At 59.9% G+C, this 17403-nt stretch overlaps 2 protein-coding genes across 2 annotated transcripts in view; both read right to left on the minus strand.

The window, feature by feature from the left end:
• The window catches only part of LOC141981990 (microtubule-actin cross-linking factor 1, isoforms 6/7-like), a 161935-nt gene extending 155842 nt beyond the window's left edge, over window positions 1–6093 (minus strand). The window contains exons 1-2 of the mRNA XM_074943628.1: window positions 5832–6093; window positions 4955–5095 (exon numbers count right to left, since the gene is read on the minus strand). Coding sequence (XP_074799729.1) covers window positions 4955–5095; window positions 5832–6086 — 396 coding nt within the window. The 5' untranslated portion in view covers window positions 6087–6093. The remainder of the gene's footprint in view (window positions 1–4954; window positions 5096–5831) is intronic.
• A 41-nt stretch (window positions 6094–6134) lies between these two features.
• The window catches only part of PLEC (plectin), a 41670-nt gene continuing 30401 nt past the window's right edge, over window positions 6135–17403 (minus strand). Inside the window, exons 19-20 of the mRNA XM_074943627.1 lie at window positions 13911–17291; window positions 6135–12878 (exon numbers count right to left, since the gene is read on the minus strand). Of these exons, the coding sequence (XP_074799728.1) occupies window positions 6543–12878; window positions 13911–17291 (9717 nt within the window). The 3' untranslated portion in view covers window positions 6135–6542. The remainder of the gene's footprint in view (window positions 12879–13910; window positions 17292–17403) is intronic.

Genomic DNA, 17403 nt, shown 5'->3' on the forward strand with positions numbered 1-17403 from the left:
GCAACAATCACACCTAGCTCCCCAGCTAAACAGCGCTGGGAGCACAGCTCTCGCTGGCCGCGAGTCGGGGCAGAGGCCGGGAGCCTCCCAGCGTCCTGCCTCCCAGCCCGCTGCCATCGCACTCGTGTCCAGGGGCCCACAGGCTTTGCAACCGCGTCGTGCTGGATGGAAGCGTCAGGCCATTCCCCGGCAGCGCGAGGCCCGGGTCTTGTGTCTCCACGCCAAGGTGGACGCGATGGCGCCTCCCACCGCCCCACTGTCTCACCCCGCCTCCGCTGCCAGCTCCCTGACCTTACCCAGCACCCACGCCCACACGCCACACCGCCCCGGGACACCCCCAGCAGCCGGGCTCTGGCCCCTGGCCCCGCTGCGCCTCGGGTCAGAACCGGGGCCAGTCGCGCTTGCGGGGAGACGCAGAACAGAGCTGCCCGGGGTCCTGCCGTGGGGGAGGGGGCTGCATGCCAGCGGTTTAGGGGTGGCTGTAAATGCAGTCACCGGGTTGGCCCTTGGCTAGCCCTTTACTGGCAGCAGCTTGCCACTGACGGGGAACCGGCCCTGAGCCAGGCTGGGGGGGAAGGCGAAACCCTGGGGACGCGGCCCGAGGCGGGAGTTCTGGGACCCGACTCCCCAGCAAGGGGCAGGGTGGCCAGTGCTGCAGACTTGGGCTTGCTTGGACTGGCTCCTGCGGCCTGCTGGGGCCCCTCAGCCTGGCGTTTCTGGCACATGCGTGGCACCGAGTGGGCATGGGGCCATCGCACTTGGCCCTCGACCCTGGCGGGTGTGGCTCCTGCTCTCCATAGCCTGAGGGCCCAAGGCCGGGCTGCTGCAGCGTTTCCCTGGCCTGGCCACCGCGGGAGCCCCCGTGCCACTGGCCACGGCCGTGCCCCGGGCTTCGCTGGCTGGGGGGAGCTCAGGGGAGCACAGACCCCCCCCAGCAGCCGAGAGGAACCCCGGGTAAAGAGCCAGGCGCCAGCCTGGGGAGGGCCCTGGCCTGGCACCCCCGGCTGCAGGGGTTCAGCACCGGAGCCCTCCTGTGGGCTAACGTCTGGGGGTGGGGGAGTGGGGGCCGGCTGTGCTTGCGGGGAGGTTGGTTGAAGGGGTTCTCGGTGTCTGGGGGGAGTTTGGCCCTGAGGGGGTTTTCAGGGGGAAGCGTTTGGCCCAGAGGTGTCTGCGAGGGGGAAATGGCTCTGGGGGCGAGTCTGGGCTTTAGGGATTTCGCTGCATGGGGAGGCGGCGTTTGACCTGGAGGGGAATCGGGGGGGGACTGACCCTGAGGGGATGTGTGGGGAGGAGAGGTGGGCAGGACAAGGGGAGGAGTGTGGCGCGGGAAAGGGGGCTTGGCCCAGAGGGGTGTCTTGCAGGGCGGGAGGCTGATGCTGAGGGGAGCTCTGAGAGGGGCCTTGGAGTTGGGGGAACTGTAGGCCAAATGCCCCCTCCCCAAGCCCAAACCCATTCCCCAGAGGGGATTCTCAGGTGGGGCTGGGGGGCAGACGAGGGAGGGTACAATAGGGGCCGGAGGGGCCATGGAGGTTTCTTGGCGGCTGGGTGGATTAAGGCCCGAGGAGAAGATACAGCGCTGCGTGGCTTCCCCGTGGGGGAGCCTGGGGGCTGGCTGGGGGGCTGCAACGGGGCAGACCCACCCCGGGGAGCTCTGCTCCCTAGCTTGGCGGTTCCTGGAGCAGCCCTGCTCCCAGCTCTGTCACTCCCTGCCCTTCGCGAAGAGGCCCAGCTGCTCCCTAGGGGACAGGCCTGAGGCAACCCCAGGCCCAAGCTCCTGCCCCCAGTACCCCCCCCCCCATAGTGTCGCAGGCTGGGGCTCCTGCAGGCCCAGGAACAGCACCGGCGACCCCCCACCGCGAGGTCAGAGAAGCAGCCTTGGTTCACCTTGTTGCAGGGAGGGACTCCGCTTTGAACTCACGACCCGTAACATACAAGGGGCATCCAGGTGGCTGCCCCCTGTCCAGGCTCCAGCTCAAGCCGGGCGGGATGCAGAAAAGAAGCTGGTCTTTCCTTGGGCCCGAGGGCTGAGCGGAGACAGGCCTGCTCGTGCTGGCCAGGCAGGGAAGAGGTGAGGCTGCAGGAATTGGTTCTTGCAGACACTCTTGAAAACACCCCTCTGCTGCTGAAGGGGGTGGCCCCATGTTTCAGGCCCCATGGGCATCTCACAGCTGAGAGCTTTGCTTGGCCATTCCCCGGCTGGCCATCCCCTTGTTACCCTAGGTCCTATCTCGGCGGCAGGCGGGTGCACGGCCCGCAGAGAAGGATTTAGCGAGGGCAGAGTGCCTGCAGCGTCCTCCCTCCCTTTGGGAAGATTCAGGGACTGACAAGGTACGACTGATGCCTGAATTCTCTGTCGTTGCTCCTGCTGCAGCCTCCATGTTAGCTCCTTCCTGGGTCCCTTCTACACAGCACGCAGTACTCCTGTACCTCTCAGCGCTCCTGTTCCCGGGGCCACTGCCCAGAACCCAGCGCCTGCAGGGCGAGCTCTGCCGGCACAGACCCAGCTCTTTCCACACTCGCCTCTTCCGCTCAGCCCAGCTAAGTGCGACCGTTCCTGTGCGCAGGCTGCAGAGCACCCAGGAGGGCCCAGCCCACGCTCCAGCAACGGAGGAAAGGAGCAGCCCTTCAGGGCACCAGCGTTATTAGCTGAGCGTGCTTTCTGCACCCCCGCCATGTCCCAGGAAACCGGGCCGCGGCCCCAGAATCCAACACGCACAAGGGCCTGCAGCCAGAGCGAGGCAGGTAGTAGGAAACATTGCAGCAGGGGCAACACCTGGGTTTCTCCCCACTGGAGAAATCTCCCCCCTCTGTAGAAGAACCTATATGCCTCAAGGAATACGGGCGAGCTGAGCAGCAGGCCCAGCGGCTGGGATTCTAGCCGAGGCCTTGGGAGACCTGGGTTCAAGAGGGAAATCTGGGTTCACTCTGCCACAGACTTTGTGGGCGCTCTTGGCCCAGGTACTTAGCCTCCGTGGCGCGGTTCCCAGCTGCCCCATGGGAGAACAGCTCTGCCCTGCCTCTGGGGGTGGGTGAGAATTGGGAGGGGCTCAGCTACTGCAGAGCTGGGAGCCACGTGAGGATCAGAGTTGGAGGGCTTGGGGGGAGCTCTTTGGGACGAACACAGCTCACAACTCGGGCTGTACCGGGCAGCGGCGCCGGTATAACCACGTTTAGGAGGCCAGGGGAGTGGAAGCAGACTGAGCTGGCTGGGGGCTCTGCCTTGCAGGGTTCCGGCGAGGCCAGGGCTGTGGAATCCCTGGGCACGAGAGTGAGAACGCTGTGAACAGAGCACGCAGAGCTGCCGGCCAGTTTCCGATAATCTCCTTTACTGCCCTCCCTGTGGAGAGGGCCTGGGTCCATACTGCATGTTTTACAAACACTTCACGGTATATACAAGTCAGGTTTTAGTGTTTTGCCCCCCAAAAAGAGAGATGCATTTGGCTTGTTAATCAGCCCTTGCTGCCCTGAACAGAAACAAGCGGGAGCCAGGGGAGCCCAGCGTCCCAAGGGGAGGGAGCTGGGACCGGGCGCCCCGGCTCAGGCTGGAATATGTTACACAATCGCCCATGTTAGTACATCATGCAAAAGCAAAAACTGGATAATGAGAATAATATAGTGACAAATGCTGAGGGATAACATGACTTGATTTACATGTAGCCAATGAGAGCGGGCGGCGGAGGGGGAGGAGGGGGAGGAGGAGGAGGAGAAATGGGTTTGGATGCACACGCGTGAGGGGTCGCTGCTGGAGCATGACACATGCCGTTCTTTGCCCATTGCTGGTGATGGGGGAGGGGAAAGGCCGTACTAGTGCAAGGAGTCCGGAGGTGTCTGTGCCCTTGTCTGGGGAGCTGGAGCTGGGAAGGCCCTAGAAGCCAGGGCTCGCCCGAAGGGGGAGCCCCGCATGTACAATTACATCACAAGCCAGGGCTGAGCCCCAGGGTGCCTTCACGGCTCTTAGTGCTGCAGACAGAGGGCGGAGCACCTTTCCGCCCCGGGGGCTGCTGAGAATGGGAGCGGGCGAGACAGGCTGGGGGTCGCCGTGCAGGTCCTGCATCAGGCACACATGCGTGTGTGAGAGCAGGCAGCAACGCTCGCCCAGGCTCTGCACGGACACCTCCCCCCAAGCATTCTGCTGCCATCTTTGCTGGGCTGCAGGTCTCCAGAGCAGCCCCCAGGCACGCCCCAGTCTTCAGGACCGGGGACAGAGGATCAGCTCTCAGTGCTGGCGGGGAAGGACAGCTCCAGCAGCTCCAAGTGGCTGTGCACGGGCTGCCTGGAGGGGTGCTGCCTCTCAGAGTCTCAGACTGGGCCCGTTGGACCAGTGCAAAGGGAGGGGGAGTCCTCAGTGCTGTCCCACTTCCCCCCAGCACGGGGGTACGGGCTCCACGGCAGCGGGGAGGACAGTTGGAATGGACATCCAGCAACACTACAACAAAGTAAACAAAATAAAGAAAAGGGTGGGATGAGATCGGAGGGTTTGTTCATGAGATGACACCATCAAACAGAGCCAAGGACGCTGCACAGATACGCTCACCCACACCCCATCTGTCCCCATCTCTCGCCCTCCCCCCAGCAAGCTAGCACCCTCTAGCTGTTAGCCCCTTCGGAAGGTCACGCCGAAGATAGATGATATAAAACATCCCTGACGCTGTGGGCCACTGACTGGTACCACGACCGGAGAGCTCACGTCACTGCAGACAACGGGAGCTGCAGGTGCTCAGAACCAATTCAGTGCGTAATTGTAGGCTATTTTACCCCAAGCCCACCTGAGAGCACAGCAATGGCCACAAGCTAGTTCGTGTGGAACCAGCGCACCTTCAAACTGCTCCAAGGCATGTTGACGCCCCAGTACTCCAAAGTCTGGGGAACACAACTTCCAGGTGAGCGCAGCCAGCACTAGATTTGCAGAAAGCCCGGTCTCCAAACACAGAGACTCAAAAGCGGTTGGAGTTACCTGTGTGGAGGAGCGCAGCCGAGGAGCTGCTGAGTCCGGGGCTCCCCGGGAACTGATCCAGGACTTGCTAACGTCAGAGACCCAGCTAAGGAATTCTCCCAGTGGCAAGGGGACTTCTTTGGTGGGACTGGAAAAAGATGTCTGACAGAGAGAGAGAGCATCATTACTGGTGGGAAAACATGGCAGACAAATGAAGAGGTAAAGAAATCAAGGTGAGAAAGGAAAGTAAGAATCGGAGTTTTAACAAAGTCAGCACCTCCACGCTGCTGTGCTGGACTACGACCCCCTCCGAGCCAAGCAGACCTTGAAACTTACAGCTGCTACAAAGCCTCTCGCTTTGCATCCAAGGTAAGACATTCTGCAAGAACCCCATTTAGCAAAGGGTATGGGGGGGGTGTCTGGCAGGCTTCCACCACAGCTGGCATGGGACCTGGGCACAGAAACCTGCGTGCATACAGGTGTGCACGCAGGGACTGGGGCTGGTTTGTCAAGGCTCTGGTCAGCCGTGCTGCCAGGCTGGCAGAGGGGTTCTGATAAATACCTCTCAATTCATTAGTCTCATGATTCAGTCTAAAAAATCAACCTTGTACAGGGCACTTCCCAGATACACGGAGAGAGACAGACAGACAGACACACACATGCAGACATAGCCACTGGCCAACAGCAGCACACGGCAATGTAAGATTCCCCGGGAACTTGGGCCGGAAAAGCAAAGCATGATGGAATGCGTCAGAGTGAACAAGCAGGCTGGAGGAGGAGGCGCAGATGCAACGTAAAACCTCTTGGGGGGTGAAGCTGTGGAGCAGAGAGGCAGGCAGATCCATCCCCATGGCAGCAGGCTCTGTGAAAGCACAGAGGCAGCCCAGCATGCACTTACAGTCTGAGTGCCGAGGCCACAGCGGCTGTGGGGAGTTCTGGGAGGCAGGCTGAGGAGCTCTTGGGAGGGGGCAGGTAGCAGACAGCAGCCTCCTCCTCTGCCCCACCGAAGGCCAGCAGAAAGGATCCAGGCAACGGCTCCAGAGCTGGTGTGCAGAGGTCGCTGTCCTGGGCCAAAGCGCTGAGGGACAGTGTGGTCAGTCCAGGGTCCAAGGTCACAGTCTCTTTTCCCGGGAAGGGGGAGGGCAGCTGGCATGAGCAGCAGGTCTGAGAGCTGGGGACAGTGCCCTCTCCTCCTCTGGGGATGGTAGGGGATGAAGCTGGCAGAGTTAATAAAAAAAGTCACTAGCTGGTTAGGATCAAAAATGCAAACCTGTTGGCAGGTTCTGCCGGGCTGTGGGAGCGGCTCGGTGGTGGCTGGGTTAGTCGACTCTGCAGATGGTACGAACCGAAGCAAGCTCCTGGGTTACTGAGCTGGAGGGTAGTGTGTTCTCTCTCACCGCTAAATATACAAATACTGTCCCAACAATCATACATATTAATATATATTAGTCTCCTCTTTTTGGTTAAACTTTAGGCACTGCTTTGGAAGAAAATTGGGGTTTAAAAATAATAATTGGATGATTAGCCAGTAGCTTCACCACATGCAGAGCAGGATAAATGGGAAGGTTCCTCAGTGTTTTGGGGGGCTGGGGCAGGCAGGGAGAGGACTTTATGCCACTGTCAGCTGAGGCCTCTGCAGGTCGGGGAGCTTCCTGTTTGCTTCCCATCCGCAGCTCCCATTTAGGCTGCACAAGGCGAGAGTGAGTTCAGCAGCATCCACGTTGCTCTGGGGACCAGATGTGTATCTGCGTCCGTAGCTTGAGGAAGAGTAGGAGGAGGAAGAGAAGGTCATGGAGAAGCCGGAGCCGGTGGCATCAACGCTCCCTCGCCTGGAGCCTGATCTAGATCCTGTTCGGGAGCCTGATCTAGAGCCAGAGGTGGAGCCCGAGCCACTGACGTTGTAGGGGCTGAAATATCCTTTGCTGGATTGGGAGGAAGCTTCCAGCAGGCGCAGGCCTGTTCCCTCCTCAACCATGCTTCTGTCCATTGCATCCTTGTAGGAGATCTTGAGTTTCGTTTTGGGGCAGGTGAGATACTTGGAGTAAGTGTTCACGTCCCGCAGCTTTTGGGCTGTGCGTGTGTCGATTGTGCCTTTCTGCAGCGCGTCATCGAGCGAGACCCGGCCTGGCACGTCGGGCTCAATCAGCCCACCCGTCAGGTACTGTACCTCCAGGAACCGCTGGCCGGCTTCGTAGTACAGCCAGCCCTTCTTCAAGGCTTGGGCAGCTGACATTTTCGTCTTGGTTCTCGGATCCTCAAAGCCATAGAAGGCCTTCTGAGCGAGGTTGATCCTGTCCACCATGATTTTGTCAACCAGGCCCTTGTTGACTGCATCAGCAACAGAGAATTTCTCCCCAGTGCTGGGGTCGATGATGCCTCCGGTGCAGGCCTGGGACTCCAGCAGCCGCTGTCCAGTGATGTTGTCTACAAGATTGCGGTGCATGGCCTCCGTGATGGACACTTTCTCCAGGGTGTCCGTGTCCAGGATCCCAGCAATCGGACCGGTCTCTTCAGCAGGGTCGCTCCAGGATGTCAGCTGAGCTCTCGCAGGGGCTGGGCTTATGGGGTAGGAGGAAGAGGACCCAACAGAAGAAGATCTTGATCGGAAGCCGCTCACGTTTCCAGAGAGCATGTCTGCAAACTCGGTGATGGACAGGGTGCCGGAGCGATACTGGTCCAGGGCAGACTGATCAATCAGGCCCTTTGCAATCGCATCGTCGATGTCGTACTGTCGCCCGGACCTCCTGTCGATGATCATGGACTTGACCACCCCGTCCGAGGAGGAGATGGTGATCTCTTCCCACTCACACTCTTGCTCAGAGAGCTCCAGGTAGGTCTGGTGGTCGATGAGGCCTTTGCGGTAGGCTTCATAAACCGACATCTCCTTCCCAGTCTCTGGGTCGACGATCACCACCCTGCGCTTGCGGACAGACGACTTGGATGAGGTCTTTCTCTCCCGCTTTTTCTCCTTCAGAGGGAGTAGGCACAGCCCAGTCTCCGGGTCAGTGATGCACCGCTCCATGAGCTGCAGGTAGGTCAGGTTCTCCTCGGTGTTGGGATCAAAGAAGCCCTTGGTGTCGTCGCTGGGGTCCAGGAGGATCTCGTTCATTTCCTCGTCGAACAGGCCCCGCTTGTAGGCCATCTCCACGGGCAGGCGATGGCTTTCCTCTGGATCGATAATGCCTCCCGTGGCGATCTGGGCCTCTAGCAAACGGATCCCATGATCTTTCAGGATCAGGCCCTTCTTCATGGCCTGGAAGAGGGAGATCAGTTTGCCCGAGTAGGGGTCTTTGTAACCGGTCACCGCCCTCTCCGCCGAAAGGAGCTTGTCCTTGAACTCTGGGCCCACAATGCCCATCCGCACCGCCTCCTCCACCGTCAGCTTGAAGCCCTTGATGGGGTCGATCACGTACCCAGTGGCTGCCTGGGCCTCCAGGAGCTCGAAAGCTGTGCCAGGCCGGATGATGCCTTTCTTCATGGCTTGGTACACGGAGAGCCGCTCCTTGGTGGAGTCCACGAAGACACCAGCGATGCAGCTGGTGCCCTCCAGGAACTTCTGCAGGTTTTTGGAGACTTCTTCGATGGAGGTTAAGCCATCCTGGAGGCGCTGGGCTGTCACTTCATCCATGACCTGGGACCGCACCAGCTCCTCCACGCTGATCTGCTTCCTCAGGCCCCGGAAGGTCAGCTTCCTTGTGTCGCACAGGGGCAGCAGCAGCTGGCCGTTGTTCTCATCCTTCCGGCACCGCTTGAGGAGCTGCACGTAGCTGAGCTTCTCGTCCGTGGAGGGGTCCACGTAGCTCCGGACCTCGCTGGGCTCCGACAGCCTGTCGCAAGTCTCCTTGCTGAAGAAGCCACGCTGATAGGCGACCTCCAGAGGCAGGTGGAACCCCAGGAACGGGTCGATGATGCCACCAGTGGCTAGCTGAGCATCCAGCAGCCGGAGGGCTTCCTCAGCGGGGATCAGATCCTTCTTCATGGCCTGGAAGAGTGAGATCTTCTGCTCGCTGTACGGGTCCCTGTAGCCGGTCACAGCTCTCTCTGCGGACAGCAGCCGGTCGTGGATTTCCGGCCCCACCACTCCTTTCCTGACAGCTTCGTCTACCGTCAGCATCTCATTCTTTATGGGATCGATCATGAAGCCAGTGGCAGCCTGGGCCTCCAGCAGGGAGCGGGCTACCTCAGGGCTGATCAGCCCTTTCTTCAGGGCCTGATAGACACTGAGCTTCTGCTTGGTGGAGGGGATGTAGATGCCAGCTACGCAGCCGGTTCCGTACAGGTATTTCCAGACGGTCTCTATCTCCAGGATCTCTCGGATGGTCTTGGAGCCCTGCTTCAGCACGTTGTATATCTCCAGGGAGATGATCCTGGCCTCATAGAGGTCGTCAGCCGTGATCCGGCGCCGGACAAAGTCGTAGGAGGTCAGGTCCTGCTGCCGGATGATCTCTGTCTTCTCGATGATCTCGATGATGATGATGATCATGCGCTCCTTGGTCACATTGCCGGAGCGGAACTCCTCCATCAGCTGCTTCCGCTGCTCCTCGGGGATGAGGTCTGACTGCATGATTTCCCACAGGGACATGGAGGAGCCAGCCATGCTGCCCACGGGGATGCTGACCTGCGTTTCCTCAAATGCTTTCCGGGTCTCTGCCTCCGTGTACACATGGGTCGTCTCCACCATCGTGGGCTTCTCCGGCTGCTTCAGAGGCAGGAGGTACAGGCCGGTCTCGGGGTCCTCGATGCACCTCTCCTTCAGCTGCAGGTAGGTCAGGTTCTCCTGCGTGTTGGGGTCAAGGAAGCCCTTGGTGTCGTCGCTGGGGTCAGAGAGGATCCGGTTCATCTCTTGGTCGAAGTAGCCCCGCTTGTAAGCCACCTCCACGGGGAGGCGGTGACTGTGCACGGGGTCGATGATGCCGCCGGTGGCCACCTGGGCCTCCAGCAGGCGGATGCCGTGCTCCTTGAGGATCAGCCCCTTCTTCATGGCTTCGAAGAGGGAGATGGTGTTCCCAGAGTAGGGGTCCTTATACCCAGTGACGGCCTTCTCTGCAGAGAGCAGCTTCTCGTGGAGCTCCGGCCCAACGAGGCCAGCTTTCACAGCCTCGTTGACACACAGCTTTTGGTTCCTTTCGGGGTCAACCAGGAACCCACTGGCTGCCTGAGCTTCCATCAGGGTGACAGCGGTGCTTGGCCTCAGGAGGTTTCTCTTCATGGCCTCGTAGAGGTTCAGTTTCTCCTTCGTGTCTTCCACGTAGATGCCAGCAATGCAGTCGCTGCCCCGCAGGAACCTCTTCACAGAGTCTGTCTCGGAGAGGTCTTTCACCGACTTCTTGCCTTCCCTGAGCTGCTCGTACTGGGCTTTGCTAAGGACCCTCGACTCCAGCAGCTCAGTAGCAGGAACAGGTGCTCGGAGGCCGCTGAACGTCAGCTTCTCCTGCTTCTTGGTCTCTGTTTCCTCAATGATGGTGATCATTATCTTGATGATCTTCTCAATGGTGACCTTGCCGGTCTTGTACTGCCGCAGCAGCTCCCTCCTTTGCTCCTCGGTGAAATACTCAGAGTGGATCAGCTCCCAGATTGTCACTGTCTTGCCCTTCAAGCTGCCAGCTGGCAGCTCCAGGGTTGCCTTGTCTAAGGACTCCTTCGCCTGGCTGTCCGTGTAGACCTCCTCTTGCTGTGACCGGATGGCCTGGTCTGAGAGGGGCAGCAGGTAGAGGCCAGTCTGCTTGTCTGGTCGGCATTTCTTCTGCAGCTGGGTGTAGGTGAGGTTCTCCTGAGTGTCGGGGTCATAGAAGGCCTTGGTGTCGTCGCTGGGAGTGGACAGGGCCTTGTTTGTCTCCTCGTCGAAGTAGCCCCGCTTACAGGCAACATCGAGCGGCAGGCGGTGGCTGTTCACAGGGTCAACTATGCCACCGGTGGCCAGCTGGACATCCAGCAGGCGGATCCCGGTATCGCTGGGGATCAGGCCTTTCCTTAGCGCTTGGAACAGGGAGACAGTCTGTCCGGTGTACGGGTCTTTGTAGCCAGTCACAGCCTTCTCTGCAGACAGCAGCTTCTCATGGAACTCTGGCCCGACAATCCCAGCTCTCACTGCCTCGTCCACCGAGAGCTTCTCGTTCCTAACGGGATCGATGATGTACCCCGTGCCTGCCTGGGCCTCCAGCAGCGGCAGGGCAGCCTCTGGCTTCAGCAGGTTTTTCTTCAGGGCGTCATAGAGCGTGAACTTCTGCCCAGTTGACTCCACCAGGACACCAGCAATGGTGTCGGTGCCCTTCAGATACCTCTTTATGGCGTCTGCGTCAGCCACGTCCGTCACAGACTTCTTGCCCTGGTGCAGCTGGTTGTAGAGATCTTTGTCAATGATTTTGCTCTCCAGCAGCTCAGCGGCAGGGACAGCAGCACGGAGCCCTTCAAAGCACAGCTGGCTCTTCTTCTCACTCTCTTCCACTACGGTGATGACAATCTTGATGATCTTCTCCACGGTGATCTTGCCAGTCTTGTACTGCCGTAACAGGTCTCGCCTCTGCTCCTCGGTAAAGTACTCCGAGTTGATGATCTCCCAGATGGTCACCGTCTTTCCTTTGAACGTGCCGAAGGGGGCAGACACCGTGGCCTTCTTGAAAACATCTTTGGCCTCTTGATCAGTGTAGGCCAGGTCCCCTCCTTTGGCTGCTCTGTCGGTGAGCGGCAAGAGGCGGAGCCCAGTCTCAGGGTCAGTCATGCATCTCTCCATCAGCTGCAGGTAGGTCAGGTTCTCCTGCGTGTTGGGGTCAAAGAAGCCCTTGGTGTCGTCCGTGGGGTCTGACAGGGTCTGGTTCATCTCTTCGTCGAAGTAGCCACGCTTGTAGGCCGCTTCCACTGGCAGGCGGTGGCTGTTCACGGGGTCGATGATGCCGCCGGTGGCGATCTGGGCCTCCAGCAGGCGGATGCCGTGGTCTTGGACAATGAGGTCTTTTGTCATGGCCTGGAAGAGGGAGATCTTGTCTCCGGTGTAGGGGTCTCTGTACCCGGTTACTGCCCTCTCGGCAGACAGCATTTTATTGTGCAGCTCTGGACCAATTACTCCTTCTTTCACAGCCTCGTTTACAGAGAGCCTCTTGTTTCTCACTGGGTCAATTATGAAGCCGGAGGCAGCTTGTGCTTCCAGGAGGATGAGTGCCATGCCTGGGCTCAGCAGCTGTTTCTTCATGGCCTTGTAGATACTCATCTTCTCGTTGGTGGGTTTAATAAGCAAGCCGGCGATGCTGCTCTGGCCCTGCAGGTATTTCCTGAGGTCATCCCTCTGCGCAAGCTCAGCCACGGTCACCGTCCCTTTCACCAACTTGTCCAAGATCTCTCTGCCCAGGATGCCGGCCTCAACCAGCTTCTCCGCAGGCACCTTCTGCCGGATGCCATGAAATGCAAACTCCGGCTCCCCGTTCTGAGCCAGGCCATCCACGGCATCTCTGCCATTGGGCACCGCTTTGGTCGGAGTCAGCTGGGTCGGCAAAATCGCGGCATCCTCAGGAATGTCGTCGGTTTGGATCATGATCTCTCGAGTCTGGGCCAGCGCGGCCCTGTGCTCCTCTTGCAGCTGTTCCAGTTTCTCCCTTAGCTTCTGGTTCTCCTCTGCAAGGAGTTTCTCTTGCTGCTGTCGCTGCTTTTCCAGCTGCTGAAGCTCTTCCTGCTTACGCTGGACATTTTTCTCTGCCTCTTTCTGCTTCTTCTTTGCATCATCCAAGGTGGCCTCCAGCTGCTGCTTCTCCTGCTCCATCTGCTTCCGCTGCCGGTCCTGCTCTGCCTTCAGGGTCTGAGCTTTGTTCATCTCGTCTTCGAAGAGTTTCTCCAGCTTGACTTTCTCTTCCTCAATGAACCTCTCTTTCTGAAGCAGGCTATCCTTCTCTGTTAAGAAGCTCTGCTGGAGTATGTGAGTCTCCTGACGGAGCTGCTCCTGCTGAGCCGTCTGCATCTGGAGCAGGGAAACAAAGAAACATCTCTTAGACCCAACCCCACTTAACCCCAAATAGAGCCCACAAAAACCTGGTGCAGACAGGGATAACCATTAGTGGGAGGGCGCTAGCCGGAAAAAGCTTGGGGTATAGCAGCAAGTCGTATTACAGGCTAGTACCTTGGGCTTATGTTAGCAGGTACAGGGGCCAGCCCCCTGCTGCGGTGCATTAGTGCTAACGGGGTGGGGTGGGAAGATGAGGAGGAGTTTGGGCATTACTGCATGCTAGACTGGATTAAAGAAGCAGGAGAGGGACATTGTTCTTCTGTTGGGGTAAAGCTAATCATGCCCCATTATGCATCCCAAGGAGCAGGGTGAATGTCCATACGGCCAAGGACCTTAGAGTCACCACCGTCTGTGCCTGGCGCTCAGGGAGCGGACACCCTGTGCCTGCAGGAGAACGGCACACCGTGTGCAGGGAGGATGGACTCTGCCAACACCAGTTAGAGATGAGCAACCTCCGATGGGGGCGTGGGGCAAAGCTGCTCAGACACACTCCTGGGTCAGTTACAGGTCACTCTGCAGCTGGAGCCTTAGCACTGCACACACATGTGAGCTGTGTGCGTGTGCTCACAGGAGCTGCAGGAGCAAGGCTAAGAGTCGGGGTCCGTGGAGCAGGGACTTGGTGCATTAGGTGAGGTTTTCTAGAGCACTCCAGTGACCTGGGAGCACAAGTCCCCCGAGAGTCGATGGCACTTGGGCTGCTAAACCGTGGAGGTGCTTTTGAAAATCCTCCCCTGGTCTTTGCCCATGTCCCCTCGGACACGTCACCCGTAACAACCCTGGGGGCTGTGAGACGAGTCTGCGGACAGCCCATGTGGGTTATGGAGGATTGTCGGTTGCTAAGGGAACTGTGGACCCTGGCTGGCATTTTGTGGGCGCAGTCAGCTGTCTGAAGGCTGCCATTCTACATGGTCAGCTCAGTTAGGACACTAAGCAGAGGGTGTCCCCCAGCATTAATATGACAGCAAGGGGGAACAGGAAAATCAGTACCTCTTCTGATCTCTGCTGCAGCAGCTCTGCCTCCCGCTTCAGCTTCTCCTTCTCCCTCTCCAGCTCAGCAATCGCTCTCTTCAGATTCTCCGCATCCCTGTCGCTCTGCTGCCTCTGGATCTCCAGCGTGTGGACCAGCGTCATCTTCTCCTGGGTGGTCAGCTCCGTCTTGTGCAGCTTCTCACTGATCTCCTCCGCCTGCTTCTTGAACCGCTTCGCGTCCTCCTCTGCCTTGGCCTGCGCCATACTCATCTCGGTCACGTGCAGCTTGAGGCGCTCGGCCTCGGCCATGATCTCCAGCTGCCGCTTGCGCTCGGCCTCCAAGAGTTTCTGGAAGCCCTCGGTCTCCTCAGTCAGGCGCTGCTGCATCTGCTCTTTGTCCTCCTGGAGCTTCTTGGCGTGCTCCTGAGCTAGGTCCTTCTGCCTCTGCAACATCTCTGCCTCCGCCTTCAGCCGCGTGGCCTCCTGCACTGCCTGCATCTTCTCCTTCAGCATCTTCTCCGCCAGCGCCCGCTGCTGCGCCAGGTCGTCCTCCGCCAGCTTCCGCATGCGGGCGGCCTCCTGCGCCTCCACGCTCAGGCGAGCAGCCTCCTCCGCCACTAGCTTCATCTTCTCTGCCTCCTCCACCAGGAACTTCTGGGTGTTGTCCTTGTCCTTCAGGATCAGCACCTTGTTCTCCTGCTCGATCCGGGTCTTCAGTTTGATCAGCTCCTCCATCTGGATCTTCACCTTGAAGAGCTCTTCCTCCACCTGGGCCTTCTGCCTCATGGCGTCCGTCACCTCCTCCTTCAGCCGCTGCAGCTCCTCGTCCAGGATGCTTTTCTGGTGGTCCGTCTCCTCCAGCTGCAGCTTGACCTTGGTCAGCTCCTGCTCCACCTGGGCCTTCTGCCTCAGCGTCTGCTCTGCAAACTTCTTGTGCTTTTCCATGTCGGCGTCAGCCAGCTGCTTTTGCTTCAGAGCCGCCTGCTCAGCTTGGGCCCGCTTAGCGGCCTCCAGCTCAGCCTCCTTCCTGAGCTTCTCAGCATCCTCCTGGGCTCTGGCTTTGGCCTGCGCCGCCTCCTCGGCTCGCTGCTTCAGGCGCTCTGCCTCCTCCACCTGCTGCCGGGACAGGGTCGCATCCTGCTCAGCCTTGACGCGTGCAAACTCTGCTTCCTCCGCTGCTCTCTTGGCCTTCTCGGCCTCTTCCCTCAGCTTGTCCAGGATGTTCTGTTCCTGGCGCCTCGTCTGCAGCAGCTCCTGCTCCTTCTGCTGCACTGTAGCCAGGTGGGCCTTCTCCTCAGCCTGAATTCTCTTCTGAGCCGCTTCCTGGGCCAGCTGGATCTGCCTTTCCGACTCCTTCTCCGCCAGCTCCTTCTGCCTCTTGGCCTCCTCCACCTTGGCTTTCAGGCGCTCCACCTCGTCCAGGGCCACCTTGCGCTGCCGGGCGGCTTCCTGCTCTGCAGCCAAGATCTTCTTCACCTTCTCCTCAGCCTCCCTGCGGCGGTTCTCCTCCTCCAGGGCCAGCTGCCGCTGCTTCTCAGCCTCCTGCTCGGCCCTCTCCTTGCTGCGCTGGATCTCCTCCGCGCTGCTCTTGATCTTGCTCAGCTCCAGCTCCAGGTCTGTCTTGCCCGCCGATGCCTTCTCAAAGTTGATCTTGAGAATGCGGATCTCCTCCTCAATGACGCGCCGCTGCTTAAGCGTATCATCCACAATGCTCTTCTGCCGCTCCAGCTCGGTGTCAGAGGACTTCTTCAGCAGGGTGATCTTCTCCTCAATGTCCTGCTTGTGCTGGGCTGCCTGCTCCTCCAGCAGCTTGCGCTGGTAGGCCTCGTCCTCCGCCAGCCGCCTCAGCCGTTCGTTCTCCGCCTCCTTCTCCTTCAGGGCGATCTCTGCCTCCGTCTTCAGCCGGGAGGCTTCGCTGATGGCGGCCAGTTTCTCCTTCAGGATCCTCTCGGCTTCGGCTCGCTGCCGGGCTGCTTCCTCCTCAGCCAGCTGCCGCTGCCGCTTGGCCTCCTCCGACAGGGCGCGCAGCCGAGCCGCCTCCTCGGCCAGCTCCCGTAGCTTGCTGGCCTCGGCTTCCAGCTTCTGCTTGGACTTCTCGCTGGTGGAACGGGAATCCTCCTCGGCCTTGGCCTTGCTCTGCAAGAGGATCTCCATCTCGGTACGCAGCTTGGCCAGCTCCTCCTCCACCTCCTTCCTCTTATGAATGGCCTCACTGATCTCATTCTTCAGGCGGAAGAGCTCCTCCTCCAGCAGCAGGCGTTGCTGCTCCCGGTTCTCCATCTCCGCCTTCAGCCGGATCAGCTCCTGCTCAGCTGAGAACTTCTGCTGGGCGGTGCCCTCTGCCAGCTTCCTCTGCTTCTCCAGCTCCTCCTCAGCCAGCTCCTTCTGCCGCAGGGCAGACTCCTCCATCTTCGCCCTCTTCCTGGCCTCCCTCTCCGCATCCTCCTTCTGCTTCTCAGCTTCCTCCTGAGCCAGGGTCTTCTTGTGAGCCACCTCCTCTGCCTGCAGCCGGAGGCGCAGGGCCTCATTCGCCTTCTGCCGCCATTTCTCCAGCTCCCTCTCTGCCTCCTCCCTGGATTTCTCTGCCTCCAGCTGCTGCTTCTTCAGGCGCTCGGCCTCCTCCCGCAGGTGGGTGACTGTGACGTGCTCCTGCTTCAGGGACATCTCCAGCTGGGCCGTCTTCTCCGCAAAGGACAGGCGCTTGCTCTGCAGCTCAGTCTCCGCGCTCTTCTGCGCCGCTTCCTGAGCCACTTGGATCTGCCGCTCCTTCTCCAGCTCAGCCTGCTTCATCCTCCTCTCCGCCTCCTCCGCCTGCCTGCGCAGCGTCTCCAGGTCCCGCAGGGCCGCCTGCTTCTCCCGGGCCGCGTCCTTCTCCGCCTGCACCTTGCGCTGCAGCTCCTCCTCCGCCTCCCGCTTCCTCTGCGCCTCGTCCTTCACCTGCGTGCGCAGCCGCTCGGCCTCCTCCTGGGCCAGCTTCTTCTGCCGCTCGGCCTCCTCGGCCCGGGCCCGCAGCTCCCGCAGCTCCGCCTCCGCGCTGGACTTCTGCTGCTCGGAGGTCTCGAGCTGCAGGCGGATGATGTGGATCTCCTCCTCCACCCTCTTGCGGCTGTGCTCCACCTGCTCGATCAGCTTGTCCTTGGATTTGATCTGGGTGTCGGAGATCTGCTTCAGCTGCATCAGCTCCTGCTGGATGTTCTGCTTCTGCTGCTCGGCGTCCACAGCCACCACCTCCCTCCTGGAGACCTCCTCACGCATGCGGCGCTGCAGCTCCTGCGCCTCCTCCTCGGCCTGCGCTTTGGCTTTGGCATGCGCCTCGGCCAGCTGCCTCTGCTTCTCCAGCTGGGCCTCCACCTCTGCCAGCCTCTTCCTCTCCTGCTCCTTCATCTTCTCCGCGGCCCTCTGGAGGGGAAAGAGTGCAGGGAAAACAAAGGGAGAAGACGAAATCACAACGAAAACCACAGAACCAGCAGCACACACACGCCCGGTGAGCGATGGCCTGGGGCCGGGGTGG

The sequence above is a fragment of the Natator depressus genome, chromosome 2, assembly GCF_965152275.1.
Source record: "Natator depressus isolate rNatDep1 chromosome 2, rNatDep2.hap1, whole genome shotgun sequence".
Lineage (NCBI taxonomy): Eukaryota > Metazoa > Chordata > Testudines > Cheloniidae > Natator > Natator depressus.